Source organism: Oncorhynchus keta, chromosome 37 (genome assembly GCF_023373465.1).
Source record: "Oncorhynchus keta strain PuntledgeMale-10-30-2019 chromosome 37, Oket_V2, whole genome shotgun sequence".
In the NCBI taxonomy this organism is placed as follows: Eukaryota; Metazoa; Chordata; class Actinopteri; order Salmoniformes; family Salmonidae; genus Oncorhynchus; species Oncorhynchus keta.
The window spans coordinates 28718588-28733859 of record NC_068457.1 but is presented as its reverse complement, the minus strand read 5'-3'; the positions used below and the strand labels follow the sequence as shown (position 1 = coordinate 28733859).

Below are 15272 nucleotides of genomic sequence, written 5' to 3'. Positions count from 1 at the left end.
TTTGTGATTGGAGTCGGTGCATTTCATTCACATGTAGCCAGGAAACTGAAGAGTAGCCCAGTTGTACAACATTTAATGTGTCTCAGTGGTCTAGTCAGAACGTTACACTTGTCATTTAATCAGCTGAGGGTGGCTTTGTTTAAAGGGGAGCTCTGCAGTTATACAAATATTTATAACAAAATGTACAATAAAAATCCTCAACAATTCACATTCCCGTAATTGTTTAACTGATTAAAAATAATGCTAAATTCACAATCAACAAGAATATAAAATGTATAAATACATAACTGAAAGTCAAGTTTCATCTGTCCCTTGTTCATGTCAACACTACGTTTTCCAATATAGTGCACTACTGACCAGGGCTCCAAAGTAGTGCACTATATAGGCTGCCATTTCAACTCCAGGGATAGCTAGCGCCAATAGGAATTCATTTCAAGGTTCATTTGTGCGAAAGGCGGCATCTAAACATTGTCACTTAGCCGGGGTGTTATTCAGTACACGATTCACTCTAAACAAAAGCGTTTGGCAACAGTTAGTTTCTATTGGACAAATTCAGGTAGGTTCCATGTCTAGAGTAAAGGGTTTCCAACAGAATCCGACGAATGAATACACCCCGACACGGCTGCTTTAAAACATGGCAAAACATCATCATTGGCTTTAGCTGGGAGGTTAAAGGTGGGAGGGTCTTCCTTGTGTTCTCCTCCAATCAGCTCACTCAATGGTGTTGAGGAAAAACAGTCTGGAAAACAAAAAAAGTATTCTATAATAATAATAATATATGCCATTTAGCAGACGCTTTTATCCAAAGCGACTTACAGTCATGTGTGCATACATTCTACGTATGGGTGGTCCCGGGGATCGAACCCACAACCCTGGCGTTACAAGCGCCATGCTCTACCAACTGAGCTATTCTCCATAAGCTGTACCACGTCAATCATGGTTGAGCAATGTTTAACCTCACATTAAATACCATCCAATTCTGGTGTCAGAGGAAAAACCCTAAACATTGTCAAAGGCTCCAGCAACCCAAGTTATTCTCTCTGCTCCACAGCAAGAGGTACTGGAGGTACCAAGTCTGGGACCAAAAGTCTCCTGAACAGCTTCTACCCCCAGACTGCTGAACAGCTTCTACCCCCAGGCTGCTGAACAGCTTCTACCCCCAGACTGCTGAACAGCTTCTACCCCCAGACTGCTGAACAGCTTCTACCCCAGGCCGCCAAACTGCTGAACAGCTTCTACCCCCAGACTGCTGAACAGCTTCTACCCCCAGACTGCTGAACAGCTTCTACCCCCAGACTGCTGAACAGCTTCTACCCCCAGACTGCTGAACAGCTTCTACCCCCAGGCCGCCAAACTGCTGAAAAGCTTCTACCCCCAGGCCGCCAGACTGCTGAACAGCTTCTACCCCCAGGCCGCCAGACTGCTGAACAGCTTCTACCCCCAGACTGCTGAACAGCTTCTACCCCCAGACTGCTGAACAGCTTCTACCCCCAGACTGCTGAACAGCTTCTACCCCCAAGCCGCTGAACAGCTTCTAACCCCAGGCCGCCAGACTGCTGAACAGCTTCTAACCCCAGGCCGCCAGACTGCTGAACAGCTTCTACCTCCAGGCCGCCAGACTGCTGAACAGCTTCTACCTCCAGGCCACCAGACTGCTGAACAGCTTCTACCCCCAGGCCGCCAGACTGCTGAACAGCTTCTTCCCCCAAGCCGCCAGACTGCTGAACAGCTTCTAACCCCAGGCCGCCAGACTGCTGAACAGCTTCTACCCCCAGGCCGCCAGACTGCTGAACAGCTTCTACCCCCAGACTGCTGAACAGCTTCTACCCCCAGGCCGCCAGACTGCTGAACAGCTTCTACCCCAGACTGCTGAACAGCTTCTACCCCCAAGCCGCCAGACTGCTGAACAGCTTCTACCCCCAGGCCGCCAGACTGCTGAACAGCTTCTACCCACAGGCCGCCAGACTGCTTAACAGCTTCTACCTCCAAGCCGCCAGACTGCTGAACAGCTTCTAACTCCAGGCCGTCAGACGGCTGATCTGGCTTTTTAACTCTGCATCATTGGGTTTGGGCTCATCAGGAAGCATTTCATGGTTACCTCTGTCTCAGTGTGGGCTCCGTTACCTCTGTCTCAGTGTGGGCTCCGTTACCTCGGTCTCAGTGTGGGCTCCGTTACCTCGGTCTCAGTGTGGGCTCCGTTACCTCGGTCTCAGTGTGGGCTCCGTTACCTCGGTCTCAGTGTGGGCTCTGTTACCTCGGTCTTAGTGTGTCTGCTGTGGGTTCCGTTACCTCAGTGTGTCTGCTGTGGGTTCCGTTACCTTTGTCTTAGTGTGTCTGCTGTGGGTTCCGTTACCTCGGTGTGTCTGCTGTGGGTTCCGTTACCTCGGTGTGTCTGCTGTGGGTTCCGTTACCTCGGTGTGTCTGCTGTGGGTTCCGTTACCTTGGTCTTAGTGTGTCTGCTGTGGGTTCCGTTACCTCGGTCTTAGTGTGTCTGCTGTGGGTTCCGTTACCTTGGTCTTAGTGTGTCTGCTGTGAGGGAAGACCTCGTCGGGGTTGTGTGCTGCGTCAAACGACTCCTTACTCTGGCTGTCTGAACTCGTGGCATCTATCAGGCTGGCGGTGCCAGCGTATGTGTTGTACCCACTGTCCACCTACACAGAGCAAACAGGCAGTTCAAATCACTCCCATTAACATGGTCGTCAAAAATATAAGAATAATTCAAAGTACGTGATCCTTCTGTGTACATTCAACCCAATAACATTTTAGTGCAAGAAATGTGTCAAAAACACAGTGATTGAAACATACATATCAGTGTAACTCTTCCAAAAAAATGTATAAACATGAAAATGCCTTTTCTGAAATGTAAAACTGGTGTCCAGCTTGTCAGATGTCTATTCTGTTGTGATTAGAGCGGTTTAGTCAGTAGACGGCCGTCAGGATACAGACCTGCATGCTGTTATCATAAGGGATGCTGCTTCCTTCAGCTAGCAGAGACACAAACATATGAGACGCCTCCGCTGCCATCACGCTCGCCCCCACACGGGAGCTGGTCAACCGGACACCAACAGGAGTCACACCTCCTTCCTCCTCCTCCTCCTCTTCTACAGGGAGGTCCACTTCCACCTCGCCGTTCTCCTCCACCTCCTCCTCCATCTTCACTGAGTCCAACAGAGGCTGGTCCATCCCCGAACCCCCCTCACACAGCCTCTCCATCCCCAGCAGACCCCCACTGGTCCTGGGTAAACACGGCACCGGAGAGGGGGAACAGGAGCCCATCTCCATGGGTGGTAGTGAAGTAGAAGGACACATATTGCCCTGGTCCAGGAGGGAAGGGTTGGGGGAGATGGTTGGGGGTGAGGCCCAGCAGCGGGCTCCGGGTCTGAGCTGAGGGTTGACCTGGGTCCGGCCCGGGGGCTGGAGGGAAGGGTTGGGGGAGATGGTTGGGGGTGAGGCCCAGCAGTGGGCTCCGGGTCTGAGCTGAGGGTTGACCTGGGTCCGGCCCGGGGGCTGGAGGGAGGAGCAGAAGCGGATGGGGGAACAGCCGTCTACATAGGGGCTCTCTGTACAGGAGTTTATGTCCATGTCTAGGGGAACACCTTCAGGGGTCACGAAGCTCAGCTTCCTCCTCTCTCCTAGACAAGACAGACAATCACAGCATCACTCAAATGACCAACAGCATGGATACTTTTTCACCTAATGACTTGACTCAACAGGTTGAGGTACGTAAAAGATGACTGTGCAAATCTGCACAGACATTTCCAATCAGTTTCCATAGATACCATCTCCAAAGCCTCATCAGGTTTATGGTATAACAGAACATTTAAGACACATTATGCCAATGAGGACATAAAACACCTCTTTAACAGACTCGTATACCTGCTACGGGTGTCTGTGTGAACTGGGGCCCGATGGGGGACAGGGCAGGGGACTGGAAGCCAGCAGGAGAAGACCGCTCAGGGCACAGGGGGCTGGTGACACTTCCCAGGCTGTAGGTTCGGTAACGACCCTGGATAGGGCTGGACGAGAAAAGACCCTTTGAAACAAAGAGAGAGAGACAGCGTCTCATTAAAACAGCAAGAGAGAAAACAAGTGGTTATGTCTTTATTTGAAATCCTTTGTGATTCTTCCTCACACAGACTCCCTCCTAGATGTTATACACAGTACCACTTTAGAAGGAATATAGCATCTGCTATAGCAGAGCTGCCCTGTTCCCGGAGAGCTACCCTCCTGTAGGTTTTCACTCCAACCCTGTTCCCGGAGAGCTACCCTCCTGTAGGTTTTCACTCCAACCCTGTTCCCAGAGAGCTACCCTCCTGTAGGTTTTCACTCCAACCCTGTTCCCAGAGAGCTACCCTCCTGTAGGTTTTCACTCCAACCCTGTTCCCGGAGAGCTACCCTCCTGTAGGTTTTCACTCCAACCCTGTTCCCGGAGAGCTACCCTCCTGTAGGTTTTCACTCCAACCCTGTTCCCGGAGAGCTACCCTCCTGTAGGTTTGAACTCCAACCCCAGTTGTAACTAACCCGACCCAGTGAAAACCTTTTGGATGGCAGCTCTCCAGGAAAAGGATTGGGCAGCCCTGTGATAATAACATGCTTAGAACCAAATCAACAAACCACACTTGCTGCATGTTTCCCTTAAACTGTAATTGTACACACTGGTCAGACACCATTAACATTGAATAGTGGCACACTTACAGTGGAGGGGGTCAGGGCAGACATGCCAGACAACGGGCAGGACAGAGGAGAGGCGCTCATGGGTGAGAGGAAATCTCTATCCCCTCCCCCAGGGGGCTCTCCCTCCCCCCCTCCTCCTCCTCCTTCTGGGCTGGGGGGGTTGGAGGACTCTGAGCCACTCCCTTGGCCGTCCAGAAACAACTTCCGTCTCAGAGACGAGGAGCTCAGGGTCTCCTGAACCTGATCCTGCTGAGACACCTCCTTCAATCTGTAGTATTCTCCTGGGGTGGGCGAGAGACAGCCGAGAGAGAGACAGCCGAGAGAGAGACACAGCCGAGAGAGAGACAGCCGAGAGAGAGACAGAAACAGAGAGAGAGACAGAAACAGAGACAGACAGAGGTTATTTGAGACCTGATAAGGGTTCCTGGCAGGTGGGTATCTGCACAGAGATAAATATGACGTGTATGGAGTGTTCACGGACATGTAAAGGTTCACCTAATATTTTGTCCAGGTGGAAGTCCACAGGTAAGGACAGGACTGTCTGGCAGCCTACTGTGGTTTTATTAGTTGGTAGAGGCTCTTCTAGTATCAGTGGGGACATGGAACCTGAAGATAGAAGCACTTACACATTTAACATCCATAGAAATGGCTGAACATAACAGTTACTCAGGAAATAGAAAATAAAACACTATAATGTGTGTGTGTGTGTGTTGAGTGAAAAGCGACTCAACTCCAACTCATTGGATTCACTTACTCTTCCCAAAGTGCATCTGTGCTGATTTCTGTTTGCTTGTTGGTTCGGTCCATGGTGAAGGCACAATGGCGCCTTTAGTGAAAAACTGCTCGATGGCATTCTGACGTTTCTCCTCAATGTCAGAATCCATCCTGGATGTTTAAAAAAAAAAACAAAGCTGTTACCAGACCAATAAACCAATACCCCCAACCTCTCAGCAGCGGTTCTATTTCAAAGTGCTCCCCATTTGTTTTGTGTGCATTGTTAACCTTATCCTGGTCAGAGTTCCTCACCTGGTCTGACTGCAGTACAAGGACTGGTTACTAGTTCCTCACCTGGTCTGACTGAGGTACAAGGACTGGTTACAAGTTCCTCACCTGGTCTGACTGAGGTACAAGGACTGGTTACTAGTTCCTCACCTGGTCTGACTGCAGTACAAGGACTGGTTACTAGTTCCTCACCTGGTCTGACTGCAGTACAAGGACTGGTTACTAGTTCCTCACCTGGTCTGACTGCAGTACATGGACTGGTTACTAGTTCCTCACCTGGTCTGACTGCAGTACATGGACTGGTTACTAGTTCCTCACCTGGTCTGACTGCAGTACATGGACTGGTTACTAGTTCCTCACCTGGTCTGACTGCAGTACATGGACTGGTTACTAGTTCCTCACCTGGTCTGACTGCAGTACATGGACTGGTTACTAGTTCCTCACCTGGTCTGACTGCAGTACATGGACTGGTTACTAGTTCCTCACCTGGTCTGACTGCAGTACATGGACTGGTTACTAGTTCCTCGCCTGGTCTGACTGCAGTACATGGACTGGTCCGACCTAGGTACAAGGACTGGTTACTAGTTCCTCACCTGGTCTGACTGAGGTACAAGGACTGGTTACTAGTTCGTCACCTGGTCTGACTGCAGTACATGGACTGGTCCGACCTAGGTACAAGGACTGGTTACTAGTTCCTCACCTGGTCTGACTGAGGTACAAGGACTGGTTACTAGTTCCTCACCTGGTCTGACTGAGGTACAAGGACTGGCGGTGGATATCCTCAGCATCTATGTCCACAGGGAGCAGGCTAGACATCTCATCTATGTCCCATTTAAACTTGGCTGGTGTCTGAAAACAATGATCAAGAAAACATTGAAAATAACATTTCAGGTAGTGATTGAATGAACGTCACCAGGTGGCTCTGTAAAACAGGTGATTACGTTCACAAGAGGACAATGACAGGACTTCTGAAGGAGACAAACATGTTAACTGACTTGCTGATCATGTCCTTCAGGCTATCGAAGTGGGTGAACTACACAAGATATGTATGAGACCAGACCATAAATGTGTACAAAATATTAGATTGACAGACTGACCAGGTGAAAGCTATGATCTTTTATTGAAGTCTCTTTTTAAATCCACTTCAATCAGTGAAGATGAAGGGGAGGAGACAGGTTAAATAAGGATTTATAAGCCTTGAGACATGGATTGTGTACATATGCCATTCAGAGGGTGAATGGGCAAGACAACAGATTTAAGTGCCTTTGAACGGGGTCTGCTAGTAGGTGCCAGGGGCACCTGTTTGAGGATGGCCAGAACTGCACTACTGCTGGGTTTTTCACACTCAACAGTTTCCAGTGTGGATGAAGAATGGTCCACCAACCAAAAGACATCCAGCCAACGTGACACACCTGTGGGAAGCATTGTAAGTCAATATGGGCCAGCTTCCCTGTGGAACACTTTCTACACCTTGTAGTCCATGCCCCCGACGAACTGAGGCTGTTCTGATGTCAAAAGGCAATGCAACTCAATGTTTTGTACACTCAGTGTAGGTTTACACTTACGGTTCCTGAGGTCTTGGAGGACTTGAAGACAGAGGGGCTGGGGACCACGGATTCTTGCAGGCGATGGTAGTCGTTGGGGCTCTCGAAGGGGTTACGGATAGCTGCCCTCCCTGGAGTCTCAGGAGTGATCTGGACATCTGGAAGATCTCCCATAGTCTGGCCACAAACCTGAACCCATTGATGCAGGAATTCAAACATGAATTCAGCTTTGATCCAGTATAAATAGTATGCTAATCTAAGTACTAGAGAAAGCCAAACAATTACTGTAATACTATCAAGATAAAACCTTACTTACGTGAAAGAGTAGCTAGGTAACGTTAGCTAAACTAGCTGGCTGTTGGTCCCACAATCTAGCACATACTAGCTATCCCAAACGTTTCGTTAAATGTCTGGCTAGCTAAGGCTTCGGCAACTATTCTGAGAGGTTCATTTGATAGATCTATTCGATATGTTATTTTATATTACAGCCCTGATACTTACAGCAGCTGCAGAAGTTTTCAACACAACCAAAATAAGGTTCCAGAGTCAGTTGTTTCAAACGTTAATTTCAATTTTCCCACAACCCCCATTGACCAATAGAAATGAACAGGAAGTGCCTGATAACCAATCCGATTGAAGATTTCAGAACGCTCCAAATTTACATCGACGTCACTTCCTTTCGCTTGTGTGGTCGTTAGTAAGCTAACTAGCAAAGTATATACTCATGGTAGACTTTATCAACAAATGTACTATTTCTAATTTATCCAAATGACGGGGTTGTGATAGGAGAAGTATTTTTGTAAATCAGCTTGAACTGTTGAAGTTGCTGTTGAGTTAATCTCGGAGGTCCCACACGAACTGATCATGGCTAGCAGTGCTAATGCTAACAACATGAATGCTGTCCGAGAAACGATGGATGGTGAGTTAGCTAACGTTAGCTTGCTAGGTTATGATAATGTCTGTTGTAGAACCTAGATATGTGTTTTTACCAATGTGACACATTATTGATTGCAATGCCTGAAGATAGGCTTGACAGTAAGGTAGTTAGCTAGGTAACTTTAGCTAGCTAGCTATTTATCACATTTCGTTCTGTACCCATGGCAACAGTCCACCACACAACAGTATTAGTGAGGACACTTATCTTGAAAGGCGACATGGTTTAAACAATACAGCTCGTTATGTGCCAGACAATGGGTAGCTAGGGTGCCAATTTCATGTTCTTATTTTCTCTCCTACTTTTCCCCACAAGTGCTGCTGGAGATCTCGAGGCTATTGAACACAGGACTGGACATGGAGTCTCTGTCTATCTGTGTCAGGCTGTGTGAGCAGGGCATCAACCCAGAGGCCCTGTCCTCTGTCATCAAGGAGCTACGTAAAGCCTCCGATTCACTAAAAGTAAGGCCATGTTCAGGGGACAGGGATAGGTACTTACAGAATGGAGTCAATAGAGACACAATAGGACAAGGTTGCCCACACTTTTGAGAACCAAATGTTGTCTGGACCAAGTTTGTCCCGTGGGCCCAGCTATAGAGACTCAATAGGACTAAATGGACTCTGCTCTGTACAGGACTGTAGCTCTCCAGGAACAGGGTTGGAGAGCCCTGTATTAGACTCTGCTCTGTACAGGACGGTAGCTCTCCAGGAACAGGGTTGGAGAGCCCTGTATTAGACTCTGCTCTGTACAGGACCGTAGCTCTCCAGGAACAGGGTTGGAGAGCCCTGTATTAGACTCTGCTCTGTACAGGACCGTAGCTCTCCAGGAACAGGGTTGGAGAGCCCTGTATTAGACTCTGCTCTGTACAGGACGGTAGCTCTCCAGGAACAGGGTTGGAGAGCCCTGTATTAGACTCTGCCCTGTACAGGACCGTAGCTCTCCAGGAACAGGGTTGGAGAGCCCTGTATTAGACTCTGCTCTGTACAGGACGGTAGCTCTCCAGGAACAGGGTTGGAGAGCCCTGTATTAGACTCTGCTCTGTACAGGACCGTAGCTCTCCAGGAACAGGGTTGGAGAGCCCTGTATTAGACTCTGCCCTGTACAGGACCGTAGCTCTCCAGGAACAGGGTTGGAGAGCCCTGTATTAGACTCTGCTCTGTACAGGACCGTAGCTCTCCAGGAACAGGGTTGGAGAGCCCTGTATTAGACTCTGCCCTGTACAGGACCGTAGCTCTCCAGGAACAGGGTTGGAGAGCCCTGTATTAGACTCTGCCCTGTACAGGACAAGGTCAATTGCTGTGGTTATTCTTCACATAACTGCCACTGTTTTAATGAGTCCATTATGCTTCAATCTGATAGGCTAGATTTATTTCTGACTGGATCTAGGTACCTCCATCTCTGCCTCACCACTGTCACATGTTGCACCTGTCGTCACAAACTTAATGGGTCCTTCTGTAGCTCAGTTGGTAGAGCATGGCGCTTAACGCCAGGGTAGTGGGTTCGATCCCGGGACCACCCATACGTAGAATGTATGCACACATGACTGTAAGTCGCTTTGGATAAAAGCGTCTGCTAAATGGCATATATTATTATTATTATATATTATAAAATAATCTGCCAATATTTGTCTGCCTTCTGTTCCAGGCCTCTGACAACTGAAGATCTGAGACGGGTCCCAACAAAACAATTCTGCTGAGCGGAAGTCTTTTCACGCAGTCAAGTTTCACAATATTGCCAAATAGTGAGCGTCTATTACCCTGACCTATTCCTCGTGCCTCTGGATTTGATCCCTGGCTTCATTTGAAGAAAAATGGTGTGTGTTTCACATTTGGTCTGGCAACATCAGTGGCCAATTCTCCTTGTGTTCCTGTCATCAGCTTGGTGTGCAATCTGACAATATGAATGACTGCAATGCCCTGATATCCAGTGTTTCAGTACCCCTCCCTCCCTCAATCATATAGGTTGTCAGTTCAGTCGTCTTTCTTCTGACTGAAGGAAGCCTAATGATTGGCACTCCCCATCATCACACAGTGCGACAATGATGGGTTGTTTTCGATTCCTTCATGGCTTTTTGGATGTGTAAAAAAAAGTCTTATTTATTGCGAATTGTGTGTAGTTTTATATGAATTTAATGTCTGTTTTTTTCCTTCAATGTCTGGCATGTCAAAGTTATTTTTTCTCTATCTCTCGAAGTGTCCAGGATTGGCAATGATGGATGGAACTCAATATTAAAAGTAGTTGCATTTTATATCCACCAGGTGGCAGTGTCTCTTTACTTACTCATTAGATCATGATAATTCAGAAGTACTATACTTTTTTAAATATTTTTTTTATTCCACCTTTATTTAACCAGGTAGGCTAGTTGAGAACAAGTTCTCATTTGCAACTGCAACCAAGATAAAGCATAGCAGTGTGAACAGACAACACAGAGTTACACATGGAGTAAACAATTAACAAGTCAATAACACAGTAGGAAAAAAAAGGGGAGTCTATATACATTGTGTGCAAAAGGCATGAGGAGGTACAGTTTACCAGTAGAAAAGTTTACCTAGTTAAATTAAAAAGAGTCTTAAATAAGTGTAGATACTAAATCCTCCAAGTCCTCTGTCTGCAATGTTCTTCTGTTGAGGAATTCTCTGAAAAGGACTGGACTCCTGAGTGACGTAGTGGTCTAAGGCACAACATCTCAGTGCAAGAGGTGTCACTACAGACCCTGGTTCGATTCCAGGCTGTATCACAACTGGCTGTGATTGGGAGACCCATAGGGCAGCATCCACAATTGGCCCAGTGTCATTAGGGTTTGGCCGGGGTAGGCCGTCATTGTAAATAAGAATTTGCTCTTGACTTGCCTAGTTAAATATCTTTCAATTGGAGATCTCAGGAAAATGTATCTGCACAAGTAATAAGAACGAAGAAGGTAGGGAACTAGTGGGTAACTAGCCCCCCCTCTAAGAACAATGTCTAATTGCTGACACAAAAAAGCTACATTTGGAGGAAAAATTGTATGTGGATGAAGGTCATGTTGGCGAATAAACTAATAAAGGGAAATAAATGGCTATTGTTCACTTTTTTAGTTTAGTTTTTAGGAAAGGGCGTTTTAAAGTGCCTGCGGTGCCAGTTACCCCGGTAGCAGATTGTGCCAGTTACCCCAGTAGCAGATTGTGCCAGTTACCCCCGGTAGCAGATTGTGCCAGTTACCCCGGTAGCAGATTGTGCCAGTTACCCCGGTAGCAGATTGTGCCAGTTACCCCGGTAGCAGATTGTGCCAGTTACCCCGGTAGCAGATTGTTGTGCCAGTTACCCCGGTAGCAGATTGTGCCAGTTACCCCGGTAGCAGATTGTGCCAGTTACCCCGGTAGCAGATTGTTTACCCGTAGCAGATTGTTACCCCGGTAGCAGATTGTGCCAGTTACCCCCCATAGCAGATTGTGCCAGTTACCCCGGCAGATTGTGCCAGTTACCCCGGTAGCAGATTGTGCCAGTTACCCCGGTAGCAGATTGTGCCAGTTACCCCGGTAGCAGATTGTGCCAGTTACCCCGGTAGCAGATTGTTGTGCCAGTTACCCCGGTAGCAGATTGTGCCAGTTACCCCGGTAGCAGATTGTGCCAGTTACCCCGTAGCAGATTGTGCCAGTTACCCCGGTAGCAGATTGTGCCAGTTAGAGCAGATTGTGCCAGTTACCCCGGTAGCAGATTGTGCCAGTTACCCCGGTAGCAGATTGTGCCAGTTACCCCGGTAGCAGATTGTGCCAGTTACCCCGGTAGCAGATTGTGCCAGTTACCCCGGTAGCAGATTGTGCCAGTTACCCCCGGTAGCAGATTGTGCCAGTTACCCCCGTAGCAGATTGTGCCAGTTACCCCGTAGCAGATAGTTACCCCGTAGCAGATTGTGCCAGTTACCCCGGTAGCAGATTGTGCCAGTTACCCCCGTAGCAGATTGTGCCAGTTACCCCGGTAGCAGATTGTGCCAGTTACCCCGGTAGCAGATTGTGCCAGTTACCCCCAGTAGCAGATTGTGCCAGTTACCCCGGTAGCAGATTGTGCCAGTTACCCCGTAGCAGATTGTGCCAGTTATTGCAGATTGTGCCAGTTACCCCCGGTAGCAGATTGTGCCAGTTACCCCCGGTAGCAGATTGTGCCAGTTACCCCGGTAGCAGATTGTGCCAGTTACCCCGGTAGCAGATTGTGCCAGTTACCCCGGTAGCAGATTGTGCCAGTTACCCCGGTAGCAGATTGTGCCAGTTACCCCGGTAGCAGATTGTGCCAGTTACCCCGGTAGCAGATTGTGCCAGTTACCCCGGTAGCAGATTGTGCCAGTTACCCCCAGTAGCAGATTGTGCCAGTTACCCCGGTAGCAGATTGTGCCAGTTACCCCGGTAGCAGATTGTGCCAGTTACCCCGGTAGCAGATTGTGCCAGTTACCCCGGTAGCAGATTGTGCCAGTTACCCCGGTAGCAGATTGTTACCCCCAGCAGATTGTGCCAGTTACCCCCAGTAGCAGATTGTGCCAGTTACCCCGGTAGCAGATTGTGCCAGTTACCCCGGTAGCAGATTGTGCCAGTTACCCCCAGTAGCAGATTGTGCCAGTTACCCCGGTAGCAGATTGTGCCAGTTACCCCGGTAGCAGATTGTGCCAGTTACCCAGATTGTAGCAGAGATTGTGCCAGTTACCCCGGTAGCAGATTGTGCCAGTTACCCCCAGTAGCAGATTGTGCCAGTTACCCCGGTAGCAGATTGTGCCAGTTACCCCGGTAGCAGATTGTGCCAGTTACCCCCGGTAGCAGATTGTGCCAGTTACCCCGGTAGCAGATTGTGCCAGTTACCCCGGTAGCAGATTGTGCCAGTTACCCCCAGTAGCAGATTGTGCCAGTTACCCCCAGTAGCAGATTGTGCCAGTTACCCCCAGTAGCAGATTGTGCCAGTTACCCCGGTAGCAGATTGTGCCAGTTACCCCGGTAGCAGATTGTGCCAGTTACCCCCAGTAGCAGATTGTGCCAGTTACCCCGGTAGCAGATTGTGCCAGTTACCCCCAGCAGATTGTGCCAGTTACCCCGGTAGCAGATTGTGCCAGTTACCCCGGTAGCAGATTGTGCCCCGTAGTTACCAGTTACCCCCGGTAGCAGATTGTGCCAGTTACCCCGGTAGCAGATTGTGCCAGTTACCCCGGTAGCAGATTGTGCCAGTTACCCCGGTAGCAGATTGTGCCAGTTACCCCGGTAGCAGATTGTGCCAGTTACCCCGGTAGCAGATTGTGCCAGTTACCCCCGGTAGCAGATTGTGCCAGTTACCCCGGTAGCAGATTGTGCCAGTTACCCCGGTAGCAGATTGTGCCAGTTACCCCGGTAGCAGATTGTGCCAGTTACCCCCGGTAGCAGATTGTGCCAGTTACCCCGGTAGCAGATTGTGCCAGTTACCCCGGTAGCAGATTGTGCCAGTTACCCCGGTAGCAGATTGTGCCAGTTACCCCGGTAGCAGATTGTGCCAGTTACCCCCGGTAGCAGATTGTGCCAGTTACCCCCGGTAGCCCCCCCGGTAGCAGATTGTGCCAGTTACCCCGGTAGCAGATTGTGCCAGTTACCCCGGTAGCAGATTGTGCCAGTTACCCCGGTAGCAGATTGTGCCAGTTACCCCGGTAACAGATTGTGCCAGTTACCCCAGATTGTAGCAGTAGCAGATTGTGCCAGTTACCCGGTAGCCCCGGTAGCAGATTGTGCCAGTTACCCCCCCGTAGCAGATTGTGCCAGTTACCCGGTAGCAGATTGTGCCAGTTACCCCGGTAGCAGATTGTGCCAGTTACCCCGGTAGCAGATTGTGCCAGTTACCCCCGGTAGCAGATTGTGCCAGTTACCCCGGTAGCAGATTGTGCCGGTTACCCCGGTAGCAGATTGTGCCAGTTACCCCGGTAGCAGATTGTGCCAGTTACCCCGGTAGCAGATTGTGCCAGTTACCCCGGTAGCAGTTACCAGTTACCCGGTAGCAGATTTACCCCGGTAGCAGATTGTGCCAGTTACCCCGGTAGCAGATTGTGCCATTGTAGCAGATGTGCCAGTTACCCCGGTAGCAGATTGTGCCAGTTACCCCGGTAGCAGATTGTGCCAGTTACCCCGGTAGCAGATTGTGCCAGTTACCCCCGGTAGCAGATTGTGCCAGTTACCCCCGGTAGCAGATTGTGCCAGTTACCCCGGTAGCAGATTGTGCCAGTTACCCCGGTAGCAGATTGTGCCAGTTACCCCGGTAGCAGATTGTGCCAGTTACCCCGGTAGCAGATTGTGCCAGTTACCCCGGTAGCAGATTGTGCCAGTTACCCCGGTAGCAGATTGTGCCAGTTACCCCCAGTAGCAGATTGTGCCAGTTACCCCGGTAGCAGATTGTGCCAGTTACCCCGGTAGCAGATTGTGCCAGTTACCCCGGTAGCAGATTGTGCCAGTTACCCCCAGTAGCAGATTGTGCCAGTTACCCGGTAGCAGATTGTGCCAGTTACCCCGGTAGCAGATTGTGCCAGCAGATTGTGCCAGTTACCCCGGTAGCAGATTGTGCCAGTTACCCCGGTAGCAGATTGTGCCAGTTACCCCGGTAGCAGATTGTGCCAGTTACCCCGGTAGCAGATTGTGCCAGTTACCCGGTAGCAGATTGTGCCAGTTACCCCGGTAGCAGATTGTGCCAGTTACCCCAGTAGCAGATTGTGCCAGTTACCCCGTAGCAGATTGTGCCAGTTACCCCGGTAGCAGATTGTGCCAGTTACCCCGGTAGCAGATTGTGCCAGTTACCCCGTAGCAGATTGTGCCAGTTACCCCGGTAGCAGATTGTGCCAGTTACCCCGGTAGCAGATTGTGCCAGTTACCCCGGTAGCAGATTGTGCCAGTTACCCCGTAGCAGATTGTGCCCCAGGTAGCAGATTGTGCCAGTTACCCCGGTAGCAGATTGTGCCAGTTACCCCGGTAGCAGATTGTGCCAGTTACCCCGGTAGCAGATTGTGCCAGTTAGCCCAGTTACCCCGGTAGCAGATTGTGCCAGTTACCCCCGTAGCAGATTGTGCCAGTTACCCCGGTAGCAGATTGTGCCAGTTACCCCGGTAGCAGATTGTGCCAGTTACCCCCAGATTGTAGCAGAGATTGTGC

General features: G+C 49.7%; 2 protein-coding genes across 6 annotated transcripts; one reads left to right on the top strand and one right to left on the bottom strand.

The window, feature by feature from the left end:
• Nucleotides 1-57: 57 nt before the first annotated feature.
• bora (bora aurora kinase A activator) lies at nt 58-7828 on the bottom strand. Of its 5 annotated transcripts, XR_008096286.1 has the most exons (11): nt 7722-7828; nt 7242-7409; nt 6419-6525; nt 5429-5559; nt 5170-5280; nt 4696-4955; nt 3877-4033; nt 2947-3632; nt 2476-2651; nt 2177-2440; nt 1875-2124 (listed from the first exon to the last, which is right to left on the bottom strand). XR_008096286.1 is itself a non-coding variant. In XM_052500109.1 (10 exons), exons 2-10 carry the CDS (start codon nt 7392-7394, stop codon nt 716-718), a joined length of 1770 nt encoding a protein of 589 aa, XP_052356069.1. In that variant the 5' UTR covers nt 7395-7409; nt 7722-7827; the 3' UTR covers nt 58-715. The 5 variants fall into 5 exon arrangements, 4 of the variants coding, with proteins under 4 accessions (XP_052356069.1, XP_052356070.1, XP_052356068.1 ...); XM_052500109.1 differs by lacking the exons at nt 1875-2124; nt 2177-2440 and adding an exon at nt 58-739 and having other exon boundaries at nt 2511-2651; nt 7722-7827; XM_052500110.1 differs by having other exon boundaries at nt 1868-2440; nt 7722-7758.
• A 66-nt stretch (nt 7829-7894) lies between these two features.
• mzt1 (mitotic spindle organizing protein 1) lies at nt 7895-10408 on the top strand. Its single transcript, XM_052500111.1, has 3 exons — nt 7895-8139; nt 8470-8615; nt 9799-10408. The coding sequence occupies exons 1-3, from the start codon at nt 8085-8087 to the stop codon at nt 9811-9813; spliced, it is 216 nt and encodes a 71-aa protein (XP_052356071.1). The 5' UTR covers nt 7895-8084; the 3' UTR covers nt 9814-10408.
• Nucleotides 10409-15272: the final 4864 nt, after the last annotated feature.